The sequence below is a fragment of the Leiobunum rupestre genome, chromosome 7 (genome assembly GCF_980474605.1).
Source record: "Leiobunum rupestre chromosome 7, qqLeiRupe1.1.hap1, whole genome shotgun sequence".
NCBI classification, from domain to species: domain Eukaryota; kingdom Metazoa; phylum Arthropoda; class Arachnida; order Opiliones; family Sclerosomatidae; genus Leiobunum; species Leiobunum rupestre.
Window position 1 is genome coordinate 35,217,597 of NC_143390.1, and position 14,413 is coordinate 35,232,009.

Here is a 14,413-nt window from a genome sequence, read left to right on the forward strand (position 1 = left end):
CAAGGAGGGAAAAACTTTCGATATTACCGCGGTAGCTATACTCTCGTAACTTACGAACCCTTTGCCTTCGAATTCACGGGAATAACTCGAACCCAGTTTACATACGCCTCTTACATTTTCTTCTTCCTAGAACGGGATAGCGCCTCTTATATTCGAAATGGGATTTCGCCCGGAGCCACGCAATTCGGACTGACTTCCCACTAAAGGGATAGAAAAAATCCAATTTTAGGTCGGCAGTTCTCGCGCCGCTGCTAGTAGAGCGCTTGATTTAGTCCTATAGTTCAACCAAAACTCAACGGAATTCGCCATATCGAGGTGCGAGAAACCAAGGCAGACGTTGATGACGGCAGATTTTACCCTATTTTTGCCGTCTCACTAAATACGGTCGCGAAGTTTCGGAAATGTCCGAGTGAAGGCGAATATAGGAACTAACGGGTACGGTTTCATCTTCTTTATTTTCCGGGAAACAAAACGAGAAAATGCGGAAAACAGTTCTTTATATATATTTAATCCTATCAACCGCGATAAATTTATTCCCATAGACCTTTACGCGTTTGCTTCTCTCACTCTCTCTCTCTTTTCCTCGGTCTCACGTCGGGAGTAAAATTTTACATTCTTCTTCCATCGGTTTCCTTTTCAAATTGCCCGCCGCGCTGGGATAGGATACGAGTAGTGAAATATTTTACACTATTTCAAGATTGAATTTTTATCATTTTCGGAATTGAATATCATATTGGAACAGCCCTTTCGCCGAGCGTATGGGAAATATCGGATATTTTTATATCGAAATACACTTTCTTCGTACTATAGATACGGTATTAGAACTGGGTTTCAAACTTTCATACATCCCCGAGCTTATTTAAACATTTCTTATTTCCAAATAGACACTAACAAGGAGACGACCCGAGGTGATAATCACCGATTTTGTTCAAACTCGGGTATAGTGTACACTTCCATGTACCTTAAAAAACCTGCTAGGGAAAAGTTGCGACGGGCTCTCGTTTTGCCATGGCAACCGAAAACGTTTTGGACAACATGATTTGGGATTTTTCCATTGAAAATAACATGGGAATCTGAAGGATTTTAAGGGTCCCTGTGAAACCTTTTAATAAATGAAAAATTTTGAAAATTTCAAAAACGTTAAAAAAAATTTACATTGATTTTAAAAATTAAATTTAATCAAGTTTAAATGAAATTTGGTCAATTGGGGGACCCTTAAAATACTTCAGATTCCCATGTTATTTTCAATGGAAATAATTCCAAATCATGTTGTCAAAAACTTTTTCGGTTGCCATGGCAAAACGAGCGCCCGTCGCAACTTTTCCCTTGCAGGTTTTTTAAGGTACATGGAGTACTATACCCGACTTTGAACAAAATCGGTGATTATCACCTCCGTGTTTTACAGGCTATTTCGAAGTTTTTAATTTGGTCTATTTTCGATTCGAAATAGGCCATCCGCCTGTAAAAGTGTTCGACACGCAGCGCACCGATGCCCAGGGTAGAGCCAACAACAAAATTCGATAGAATTGAAAGGGAGCTCAAACTTCAAACAAAAATTTGACGCGTGATCTAATTTATCACTTCACGGGGATCTTCGCAATCGACGAAACTTTCTATGCTTATTACATTTATTTTCCCTCCCACTTTTTAAGGTGATGTTTCAAAAATCAACTTCCTAAGCAATTTTATCAATAAAGATATTTGCTCTTTTTCACTCTTTCTTCTTTTCAACGTAAAATAAATATAACGAGATTTTTTTCTTCGTTTCACATCAGTTTCAACGCCCTCGGATCTTTTTTGGAGTCCTCCCGGTAAATCCTTATAAGGGAGGGGTGGGCGGCCGACGTCTGAAAAAGCAACTGTTTGCCGATAGAAGGTCGAAAGAAGCGGCGGATGAAAAGAAAGCGAAAAGGCAATTTAATATTTTTCCCTCGACGACTTCCGAGTCAAGACCCAAAAAGAGGACTTTTTGTGGAGGCCGCTTGTATGGTTAAGCCCGAGTAGTACCCGTGACAGTATTATACTCGGTGTCAAGAAGGACCAGTCGGCGAGAAGAGACTTCACCTTCTTCTAAACCCTTACCTCAAACTGCCAAGTATAACGATACCGCTGTTTAGCCGAGGCATACAATACCAGAAACCCCTGGCGTGTTTCTTTCCCTCCATACCCGACGATTGGTCCAAGAAGTCAAACACAATTCGATAGGACAATACGCGGTCACTTTTTTAATAGAATTGAGAGCTGGCAGCAGTGGCCGACCCGAGTATCCGCGCCGTGTATCTTTGGCAAGTGAATTTCGCAAAGAGCTCCGACTAAAATGTCAATACGATTTTTCTTGAATATAATAAGAAAAGATTAAACTCGTATAGTGTGGGAATATTAAAGGTATTTTTCAGCTTTCTTCATTTTATATGTACTTTAAGTTATTTATATTCGAAAGCGAGCGCTCCTTACAATACTGGAGCCGTATTATCCGTGACCCGAAATGAATATCCAAGTCTCTTTAAAGTCCGCTAGTCAAAGGCCCTCCCTACTCCTCGCTAATTTAAGCGGGGTTTACTTAAGATCGGGCGTAGAGTGTTCTAAATTTCAGTAACCTAATTTGTTCGAGCGCGTGATACCTGGTTTTAAGGTTTCGAGAATCTACCCTACTCATTGCCAGTTTAACGTTTTACGTGTGAACTTAACTCGAAGGAAGAAATATAACTTTTGAAAAGGGGGTCGCGAAGAACCGCCGGTGGAAGACTTTTAAGGGTCTTTTCTTTAACTTGAAAATAGGTTAAATATCTATATTCAAGAAAATTGTATTTTCAGAGCTTGGATAATGGTAATTATAAAATATGTCTTTGGAATTACCATTTAAAAGCTATCAAATTTCGATTTTCGCTATTTTCTTCTTAACAATAAACATTTACAAATATTCGAACGATAATTAGGTCAAATATTATTTTTTGAATGTTAAATATGGTAATGGTCCAATTGTGCAGTTCTCATTTGCGCAGTTCTCATTAACGCAAATGCAATTGCGCGAGTTTCACTTGCGTAGTTTCCCATTTCCGCAGTTTTCCATTTGCGCAGTTCTCATTTGCGCAGTTCCCATTAACGCATATGCAATTGCGCGAGTTTCACTTGCGTAGTTTCCCATTTCCGCAGTTTTCCATTTGCGCAGTTCTCATTTGCGCAGATCCCATTAGCACATTTTATATTAACACAGTTTTCAACTAGCGCAGATGTTTTCCATTTGCGCGGTTTTCTCATTTGCGTGGCTCGGTCGAATTGCGCAGGTCTCATTGGCGCGGTTTTCCATTTGCGCGAGTTTCACATTTCCGCAGTTTTAGATTTGCGCGTTTTCCACTTGCGCAGATATTTTCCATTTGCGCGGTTTTCTTCATGTCGTTTTTTGTCATAACTTTGTATGATGAACTGCTATGTTTGGTCGTGCTGTAAATTCCAATAATTTTCATGATTTTCTACGGTTAAATACTGTTATAGGATATATATATGTTTAGTCGAACAGTAAATTTTAGTTTCTCGTCCTTTCGGCTAAGATGAAAATGTAGTAACTGTTACGCTGTGAATAAGTTTCTCGGTTTGAAGGAATAAATGCAGCTTGTAACAGTTGCATTAGACCTAATTCAGCTGTATTTTGGAGAGGTTAAGCTTACATTCAGGTGAAAAATTCAGGAATCTAAGTGGGACCAGGGATAAAAATGAGCACTTATTTAAATGGGAAATTCGTATTTCACAGGGGACAATAATATTTGGGGTAAATAATGATTTCTTTTATTTTAACTTCCACGTTCACTTTTTCTTTGGGTTTGGTTATATGTGATAGGCAACCCCGGTATCGGTTATATCATAAGCCTATCATAAGGTCCCCTTAAGCAAAGGTCTAGGCCAAATTTTTGACGATCACATACCCGTTATTAAGAGGTAGGTATTCAAAATCTGCACCTCCTAGTGGCTATATCCTAAACTATGCATTTCTGAAATAAATTTCGCGAAATGCATTATGAATGTGCGCCAGCCGTGCGCGAATGTTTTTAAAATAAGAACCACGCGGGAGAAATCTCCGCCGCGAACCCTTAGCACCGTAGCCAAGGCTTATCCACAATGTAGAACTAGTAAATAAATAGCTTCCATATTTTACAATTGAATCCAACTATTTAATTCGATAATGGGAAATTTAGATGCTTCTAAAAATATTTTTAAACACAATCTAAAATCTTGGTTACTTCAAAATGATACTATCAACACGTAGCCCTCAAACTCTCCTAGAGTACTTTAACATTGTTTACCTTTTTGTTAATCTTTTAATATATTTCAACACACTTATGATGTCATATTTTGTTGAATTCCTGATAGTATATTTTTTAACCTTGTTTTGTATTTTATTACGGATTCTTATAACACAGTTTTTTTGTTTATTTGTATTGTGTAGTTTTTTAATTTTTTTCGTACTCTCTTTTGAGAGTTGGTTTGATATCTTTCTTTTTCATGTTAATATTTTTTTATGCTAGAATGTGATTATTGTTTAATGTAGCTAACCAAAAAGGGCTTACAAGTCAAACTTGACTTAGCCCTACTCCAAATGTATCCCAACTCTGTTAATTCCAATAAAACTTGAACTTGAACTTGAATTTTATCGCTTTCAAACTTAAAATTAACACTTATCTTTGCAAAATGATTCATCAGAACCTAAAACTGGCTATTATAAATAAGAGTTGCGTTTCTGAAGGTATTTATTTTTTCAAATGTGAGATTTAGACGCGCTTTGTGTGGCATTTATCAACCCGAGCGTGGCTGGTCTACCAAGTTAGAGAATATTTTAGATGTAGACATTTTTAAAAAGTAGATGTCGCTACTGCCCTATCGTCGTACGTTCATTTTCTTCTCTACAGGACAACGCCGTTACCATGAACCCCTATGGTAGACCTTTACTTATGGGGACCTTATGATAGGCTTAAAGTCATATATATATCCACGTTTTCGACGTTTAGTTAGATGGGAGGTATTGGGAAAATATATGGTTGTGCTTTAAAGGGAGTAGATATTTCAAACTTTATGGGGGACCAACGAGTTTAACCAGGTTTAACAGAAACTAGGAATAACGTTAGAAAGCAGACGATTTTTCGATTTATTATACACTCCCTTTAAAGGTCCAGACTTTATACTTGGCTACGATACGTTAGGTTAATATTAAGTTGGACAATACTTGGTTCGTTATGGCTAGGTACTGCCGTCTAGGTCACGTTATAGACGGCCCATCGTGATAGCAAGAATGGGGTTGGGGTGGCACCACGCGCCCCCAACGCTCGAGCGAAGCCCACCCGCGTATCCATCTACACGCAGTCGAGTAGTTGTACTTGCATAGGTTTGAATAAAGATTTCTTAAGATTTGCATGTGACTGGATGATTTGTTATTACACCCATAGCTCAAGATGTCTTTTGGCGCCCCCCTTGAGTTTTTGCTTTATCGCCTCAAGCGTAGTCCAGGCTAGTTGAGCTTAGGTGTAGCCGCAAGCTTAGGCTAGGTAAGATGGCTGCCGCAGGCCTAAGCTAGGCAGATACCACTTTTTCATCTTAGTCAAACGGCTGCGAAGCTACGATTCGCTGTTCGACTGGAAATATATTCCAAAGATATTTCACCTGAGGAAAACATGAAAATCATTGGTATTTACAACGCGGCAGGACCTTAATCGTACGCTAGCAGCTCAGGTGGATGCTAAATAAGGTTATATAAAAAATAAAACCCATAAACAACATCTTTTCAAGGAAAAATGGCAAAATACGCAATATTTAGGTCAGGGCTTATTTACTTCATGAGAAGCCGTGCAAATTGAAACCCGCGCTAATGCTAATCTGTGCAAACGGTGAACTGCGCAAATGAGAAAACTGCCCAAACGGAGCACTGCGGAAATGGAGAACTGTGCAAATGAGAAAACTGCCCAAACGGAGCACTGCGGAAATGGAGAACTGCGCAAATGAGAATACTAAACTGCGCTATTGAGGAACTGCGCAAATGAGAAAATTTTGCGTGATTACTAAACTGCGCTATTGAGGAACTGCGCAAAAAGGAAAAGCGCCAATGAGAAAGTGCGCAAATGGGAACTGCGCAAATGGGAACCGTGGAAATGGGAACTGCCCATACGGACCCAAATCTAGGGAGCTGTTGGCTCGATCTCGTGGCATGCAGGGCTTGCCACCACCCTCCTACGCATTGTAACCCGGCCACCTGAATTAGGGCTTCAAAAGTCGCATGATGACTTAGGCCTCAGGTGGTGCCTTGGGTATTAGCCTAGTTGATTATTATTATTTATTATTATTATATCTGTCTTTTGTATTTCATCTTTCAAATTTAATAAATTACGAATCAAACTTTGTGACGTAATTTCCTTTTTAAAAGTAGACATTTCATGTACAAATTTCCAAACTATAGCTACCGTGCTATTTATTTGTATATTATTTAGTGTTAAATTTATAAAATGTTATAAACCGCTTATTTAAAACATTGATAATAATGGCGACGGAATAAGAAAAAATGTCCAAGAAGTTGCTTATTTAATTTAACACCACACTAGAGGCCATTAGCGGTAAAGATAACTAACTCACCTAAGTATAAAACTAACACGCGGCAAACTTTCGAACCTTAAGATATAAAGTAGGATCGACTGCACCTCACTAGCGCTATCGAAAGATCTTTTAAGTAAACTAATAAAAAAGAAGAAAGCGAGAAAAATATTGTTTAGACGCGTGGCCATCCGAGATGAGAAGGTGGCTGGGGCTATCTTTTAGGCCTTGTAGTTTTACGAGGCGCACTATCCGAAGACGCTGGGGATCGGGTAGCGCTGGAAAGAGTTAACAAAGTTTTCGTCGAGACTCTCGGAGAGGAAATTAGCTTTGCAATATAACGGGCATCCTCAGCTATTCCCAGCTCGACTGCCGTCGGTTATTCTACGAGCGTGGAATGAGCGGGCTCAGACCCCAAACTAATGCCTGGAAACTAACTCGTTTGACCGGAGGAATTTCTTAGCCGAGCTATTTCAACAAAGGATCTCGGAACTGGAGCGAAAGCGGATGTTTGGAAATCAATTTTCAAAGATAAAAAAGGAAGAGGGAAAATGATAGGAAGGCTCTCTTTGACGTAGAGATATCTTTCCCATCTATTTACTGTTTGGCTAAAAGGTAGGGATACATAAATTGGCTAATTTATCGCTTCGAAACTTTCGCTGAGTTTGGAATTAACAAAATTGACGAAAAATAAAATGAACTTCAATAACACTCGCGAGTTCGATTCCTTCATTTTATTTTCATTTTATTTATTTGAAAATAAACTTATTAATCTCTATCTTTGAATTAGCTGAGAGATACTGAGGAATAATAATCCATTTTAAATATTAAATTTAAATCTCATAAGCGAATGTACTTAATAAATAAACGATGTACCACGATTGAGTTTTTTTATTTTATAAACAATCGTTAATTTCGCAAAGTGGTATTGAAATTATTCAAGCTGCCTCTGGCTTGAAGAGGTCACGATTCAGCGAAAGCGCATTAATGATGAAAGCTTACCAACATTGGCTAAGTAAGAAGTTAGGTATTCTGGATATAACTTACGGAAACATTCACTCTAGATCTAGCTTTTATTTTTTGCGTATGAGATACGCGATAACCTTTCACTATTGGTACCTTTTTCCTCATTTTCTTGGAAAAGCAGTTCACAGACCCACGGAAAAGGCTTACGGTCGTATCTTGCAAAAAATAACCCCCCAGAATGAGACTCCTCTGAGAAAAATGCAAAAAGGAAAACAAAATTGCGTGTTTGCGCACCGTAAAGTTTGAAGGGATAGAATACGGGATGAGTTTATTTTGCGGAGTTTCGATCACGGAGCGACCTATAGCGCTATCCGAAGACCCCCGATCCGTTCCTCGAGGATAAAAATAAGCAGGTTTTTCCCGCACTTTCATTCGGATAGCGTGCGTAAGTAACATTTCATTTTAACTAAATTAAAAAATAACTTTTTTTGTAATGACTTTGTAGGAGTTAAAAGAAAGCAAAACATCTCCAACAACTATTTTTTTAGTTTCCTGCCTTTCGATAATCTAATTAAAAATTGATTACGGTGTTCGATATTTAGTTTCGAAACGCCCAAAAAAATTTGAACTATCAACTTACACCGTGTATCAGATTTTGGTGGGCTAATATTTGCCCTTCTCCGGGAAGCTTAGTAACAAGCGGTATTTTCATTAGGGGTTTATTTTTAGTTTCAGATGAGATTAAGATTATTCGTTTAAGGACGATTGATTAACATTCAACATTAAGCTGATTAGAATAAGAAATGATGTGCCATTATGAATTAAAATCTCAATAAGACTTTTGGAAATTAGAATGACTTATTTCAACATAGCACAACTTATTTGGAAACCGAAAAATGCTTTTGTCTAAGTTTTACCTCTAATAAATTCAACATGACAATATATGCAAATATTTAAAATCGATGAAAATTATATAAAAACAATAGGCAATCATAAAAATATGCACTTTAGTTTGCTACCTGGGTTTACTTTGCGCTTCTAATGCGAAAATATCTTCGAATTCCTAAATCGAAAAAATTCAAATTTCAGCTATGGGATCAGAATTCAATAAATCTTCGCTACTCAGTATTTCAATATATGTCTGAAGGTTGTAAATTTCGTCGAAGCAAAGCTAAAACGATATCCAAGTTCTCGCGGAAATTATCAGGAAAAGATCGAATCCTTCTACAATATTGAATAATTTCCCCGAAAGTGAATAATTTCGTGGAAGCGAGACGCAATAGTAGGCGACCTGAGTCACCCACTTCTACATAAGATAATTTTAATTCCGAAAGAGAAGGCTATTTCTCGTTACAAATCTAAAAATATCTCAGTTCATTTATCTCTGGCTCGTCCATCCAGAAATTGCTATCGCTATAGAAACGAACCAATAATTACGATAAATTTTACGGCCATTCCTTTTCGGGTAAGATCGTCGAGCGAGCGTTATCAGCCTTTTCAACTCCGAATTTCTATTACTCGCGTGACAGACCACTGTCTTTTCTTTGTTCGGAGCCGAGCTTGACAATGGGCCGTGTACGTCGCGTAGAAACGGGGCCCTTCTGGGAAAGGAGCTGATTGAGGCGGGTCTTGACCGATTCGTTTGTTCTGTGTAATTGGCAATTGAGTACATCAGCTGAATGGAGCGACTGCCCAATACTCTCCCCTCCCGCAATACCATCCACGCACAGGTGAATAGGTCAGAAGAAAGGTGAAAGCTCCGTAGATGTGGAGACCAATCAGAAACGAACTGCGGGAAAGAGAAACCCACCTCCCCTCCCGGGTGATCGAAATAAACTCGACTAACCAGCTGACCCTCTAAAGTTCAAGCGTGCGAAGACCGATTAAGGCGAGTGTACTTCCCGACTTTGAGTGAACTCGAAATTAGCTCGGCGCTACGGCGATAGAGAAGGGATTTTAAAAGTCCATTTAGACTCGGTATAAAAGTTCCGTTTTAGACCTCAGCTTCCACTCTCTCGCGTCTTAATTAGGTCGAGAAATTGAAAAGGAATATTTGTCCCGGCCAAAATCAATATTTATCGAATCGCGGTGGATTTTAAGTTTAAGATTCGCTATTGGCGCCGAGGAGACGATACGGTGCCGTTTAAATAATCGAAACTTTTGGATATAAACGTGGACGGCGCGAATATTGAATAGTCACCCGCGAAACGAAGAGAAACAAAGAGCGCTCAGCGAATAATTATCGGGAACAAAATCCCATTTGGAGAAATGTCCAGAGAATTTCCATACGCAAATTCGAGCCTGTTCGCAATTACGCCACTAGAGAAGCGAAGCCCAGCTAGATTTGGCGCTGATTCGCTCAATCGACTCCAGCCTCCTCTTTTGATTAACTTGTTATATTGGGCCCTGTGTGGGCCCCGCGTTATATTCGTAAACGTCCTTCAGCGATTTAATTCGAAATTTTGTAACAGGAAGATACGCGCTGTAATCGACAAAGATACAATTGTCGAAATTGTCTAATCTAAAGGGAGACAACGATTGGGTCAAATTATCTAAATATCATTACTACGTATAGTTTTCGGTGCGGATATTTCTTGAAATGAAAAAAAAATAATGCTATGTAGAGGCAATTTAAATATATACGGGGGAAATTTATTTTATTGGAAATTCTTAAGTCCAACGCCATAATTTATTCAGAAGTAGTTTGAATATATTTAATATTTATACAATCCGTAGAGACGCGATATAATTATTTTGAAAACTAAAATTAGGTCAAATCGTCTAACTTCTTTTTAATTTTTCTTTAAACAGTGTACGGTTCACTTTATAATGTAGGCTCCCAAGAGATGAAGCCTAATACGTCTCGTTTAGTTGTACGAAAAAGTGGAAGCACTAACGAGTTGAGATTAAAGCAAATACCGGTATGTTGGTCTTATGTTTTGAACTTTAAGAAAACGTGTACTTGTTAAGGAGTTTACTTCTAAATATGAATTTTTGACCTTTTCCACCGAGTGTGCTAGAAGCGTAACGTGTCAAAAACATAATTAATATTCAACGCTGTTTTGTTCAGGAGAACGGCTTCATTATCAACGAAATATTAATAAAATTCCGTTAGGAAAGAGAATCTGAGATTTGGCGTAAATTCGCAAATTGCAGCTGGAAATCGTACTTCAAAAATTGACAATTAAATCTGCTCGAGTAGAAAAAAAGAGGACATCCCTGTTAATTATCCCTTCCTATAACTGATTTATAATCAACAACGAAAAACCAACGAGAAAACTAATCTAAATAGCTGATAAGGCTTTACCACGCCTCCTACCCCGCATCTCCCTCTTATCAACATCGTGGCCGCCCTTTCTAGGGTTAAATGGCACCATCAAAAGATTGGCTGAGGGAAGGGTAAACATGGAGGGGAAGAACGCTACATAGGGGCTAGTTTATTTCTAGAGACAGTTTTCGTCGAATAGAAAAAGGAGTCCGGTAAGCCATTGGAAGAGCTCATTTTTGTTAAGCACCATTAGTTCCTTAATGAGATCGTCACTAATGACGTCACACGGTATACTGAACAAGCGGCCGTCGAAAAAACCTTTGGTAGAAAGACAGAAGAGGGCGCTGAAATCGCCGTTTCGGAGCGTGTCAAACTTCGTCTCCGGATCTAATTATGGAAAAAAGCGGCTTATACGTCGCGTTCGAGACAAGGCCAGCAGCTGCGAGAGCCGGCCTTTCGGGGCAATCGCGGTTTCCGGGCCTAATGTGTATTTTTCGATATTCCAGGCGGTTCTCCTTCACCCGTCGTTCGTCGATGTTAAAAGACAAGAGGTAATTGAGTTGGAGCGCGCGTGGAAAACTTCCACTCGTTCACTCTTCATCTATCTCTCTCTCTCTCTCTTCTCCGCATTTCCAAATTAAATTACCCGGAAAATGAGATGAATAACAAAAAGATATATCAGGGTGCGATTCGCGATATAAAGTTGCTTAATAACCTGATTAATATTCTACAGTAAGGGGCGAGGAAATGTCATTTGGAAAATAAGTTGCATTTACTATATCATGAACCAAAATCTTATAAAGAATTTAAAGGTAAATTTAACATCTAAGAATCGATGAGAGGACTTTTACTTTTTAACGTTCCCTAATATTTTTTACTACCATATTTGTATTAGGTTGCTTTAAATTTATAAATATATTTCAATTTTCATTTGTTAGAGAACTTGTAGATAATAAATATAGTGTAATTATTGTGAAATATTGGTACTAAAAATTTAGCGTCGAAGCAAATTGTTCGTAATTTAGGAGATAGCGAGGGAAAGTATCTTTAACGGGCAGTCTCCCCACAGCGAAACTAAATTTGCAACGGATCAGATCATTCGGCGGAGGAGGAAGTTAACGTTAAAACGCGAGTAGCCGTCCTAGTCTTGACAATAGTTTTACGATCCAGAACGTCCGTTAGATGGCGTTAGCCTTTTCTCCCGGCGAGTCCTCGCATTATGAATATCGGCCAATCGTGCAATTTAAAGCGAATAAAACTAAATGAAGGCTAAACATCGTAAAATATGATATAGAAGACGCGTCTATTAAACTAGCGGCCGTTTTAATCGGGTCATATAATCTGTAATGGTTCCGCCGTAGCCGGCTCAGCAACGCCGGGACCGGTCATTTAAAAGGCAAAGAGCCTCTCGGCTATTTAAAGCTTTTCCTATTAAACGCTTCGCTGTTTCGTGGTATAAATTATTATCACATTTCGCGAGAACCCGCTGGCAGCGGCCCTGGGATATAATGTGTATCAAAACGCCACCGCGTTTTATACCTAATAGACTCAACCTATCCCCGCGTCCCTCCCGCAATTACCACTCTATACTCGGATCGAGTATCAACTGACAATTAGCTAAAGGGCGGGAATGGGGTAAAGTCATCGGAGAATCCACGTTACTAACGCAACGTGGCCGTTAGAGACAGGCGCGGAAAGAGAAAAGTTGCCTTCTCCCTTTCGGTATTCCAGGATCGTATTATCTAAAAGGCAGTTTGATGTATTGGCCTGGAAGGAACTATGGCATCTTCCGTATAGCCTTCATCCCATCAGCTCCTCTCGTAGAACCCTATGACCTAATACCGATACACCGGCCAACCCCTTCCCTCCAGGCCTCGCAACTCGAACTTTGTACCTCAATTTTTCGGAAGAGAGAACCGGTTCAGGCACTTGAAAAGTTTTCCAACTCGGATGCCCGTAATAAAAAAACCGCGTCAAAAATTGCGTAAGAGGATAATTGGGGCTCATTAGGCAAAGCGTCCAGAGCAATTCGCGCGCCTTCGTTTAATTAATAGGGAGATTAATGACTGGGCGAGAAAATGAATATTTTGGACAGTTGCGAAGCCTTGTCTATTTTAAAATATACTTCTACATTTGGCATTTCAACTATTTAATATCCCGCTCTGACCGTTAACGCATCAACTGGCCACGGAGGTCACGCTATTTTTAAACCAACTTGGGATTTATAGACGATGACTTTCGTGCGTCGCGATAATAAATGAAATATATATATATATATTACATTAATTATACCAGAAATATCTTCTCCAGCCGTTAAGAAAAAAAATCCTTAAGAAGTATTATAGTTCCGTATAAAAAAAAGGAAATAAATTTCCGATATCAAATAAGGTTTAATGTCTAGTTTAACTAATTGCTAAATCGTAAAGACACGATTACGGGAGCAAAATAACGAAACTGTTTATCAAATAACCGATACATTAAAATGAGATCCGTCAAGGGATATGGAGAAACCGTATCTGGACTTGAAAGCAACCCCGAATTACGAATACTAATCGATGCCTAACAACACAGATCACCGCGGCCAACTTTATCTATGGTTTAAATTACAGCGTTGGATTTATCAAAACGTCTAGCCAGAAACCGGAAATATTGACGCGAGAAAGATATCCAGCGAAGCTCAAATTAAGCGCGATGTTAATTACGCTTGCAAAACGACCGCACATTACGGGAACGTATTAGAAGGAACTCATTTTCTAAATTTAACGTCAAACACAAGCAAATATCGATCAGGATACGTAAAGAAAACCATCGAAAAAGAAAATAAAAAGGTGAGCGTGTATAAGAAATCAAAGATTCGTTCCTCGCGGGAACACTCTTCCGGCGGAAACGACACGTGCAAAACGGGGAGGCGTAAATCGCGCTCTCGAGGCGGCCTACAACGACAACTTATCTGATATAACGGAGAGGCGAAGGTGGACGATTCGAAAAGCGAGAGAGTGAGAAGAGAACAAGGGGACTCACCCGGCAAACAGGAGGCATCTCGGGCCGAGAGTAGCTGAATCAACGCCGTCAGGGCGAGCAAAATCGGCTTCATAGCTCCTTCGCGTCCGCTGGCTCGATGAGCTATGCACTCCAAGCCGAATCCGCTCCAGTCTTAAGTGGCCTGCGCGAAGGGCTGTGACCGCACACTCCTACTCGCCGGGGTCACAAAACGCCCAGCGCTGCGGTTAAGAACAAATACCAGACGATCCGAGCGCCACCCGGTGAACGAAAAGAGAAACGCGACGCGTCGATGCCGTTGCCTCTCCACCGCTCGCTCATTTTTTCTTACGCATCCTCCCAAAGACGTTCGCTCTAGGTTTTTTCGGGGATGCGGAGAGCTTTTTTCCCGTTCGTCTTTCCCGCGCGCTCCGCCAGGGTGTACACAGCCCCGGGGGAAAGCGAAGGGAAAAAAGGTTTTCGCGGAGAAAGTAATTACGATTAGAAGGCATTCGTTTGTATTTTAATTATGAAAGAGTAACTCTATTAAATATAGGCAGAATGGGGACTATTTGGAAAGCGTAAATTAAACGTTCTTTTTTCTCGGCTTCACGATACATTGATGAAGTC

At 39.6% G+C, this 14,413-nt stretch overlaps 1 protein-coding gene across 1 annotated transcript in view; it reads right to left on the bottom strand.

Annotated features, from left to right (window-relative positions):
- Nucleotides 1-13,955, bottom strand: part of LOC149936101 (cell adhesion molecule Dscam1-like) — a 69,407-nt gene extending 55,452 nt beyond the window's left edge. Inside the window, exon 1 of the mRNA XM_090154933.1 lies at nucleotides 13,826-13,955. Coding sequence (XP_090011059.1) covers nucleotides 13,826-13,898 — 73 coding nt within the window. The 5' untranslated portion in view covers nucleotides 13,899-13,955. The remainder of the gene's footprint in view (nucleotides 1-13,825) is intronic.
- Nucleotides 13,956-14,413: the final 458 nt, after the last annotated feature.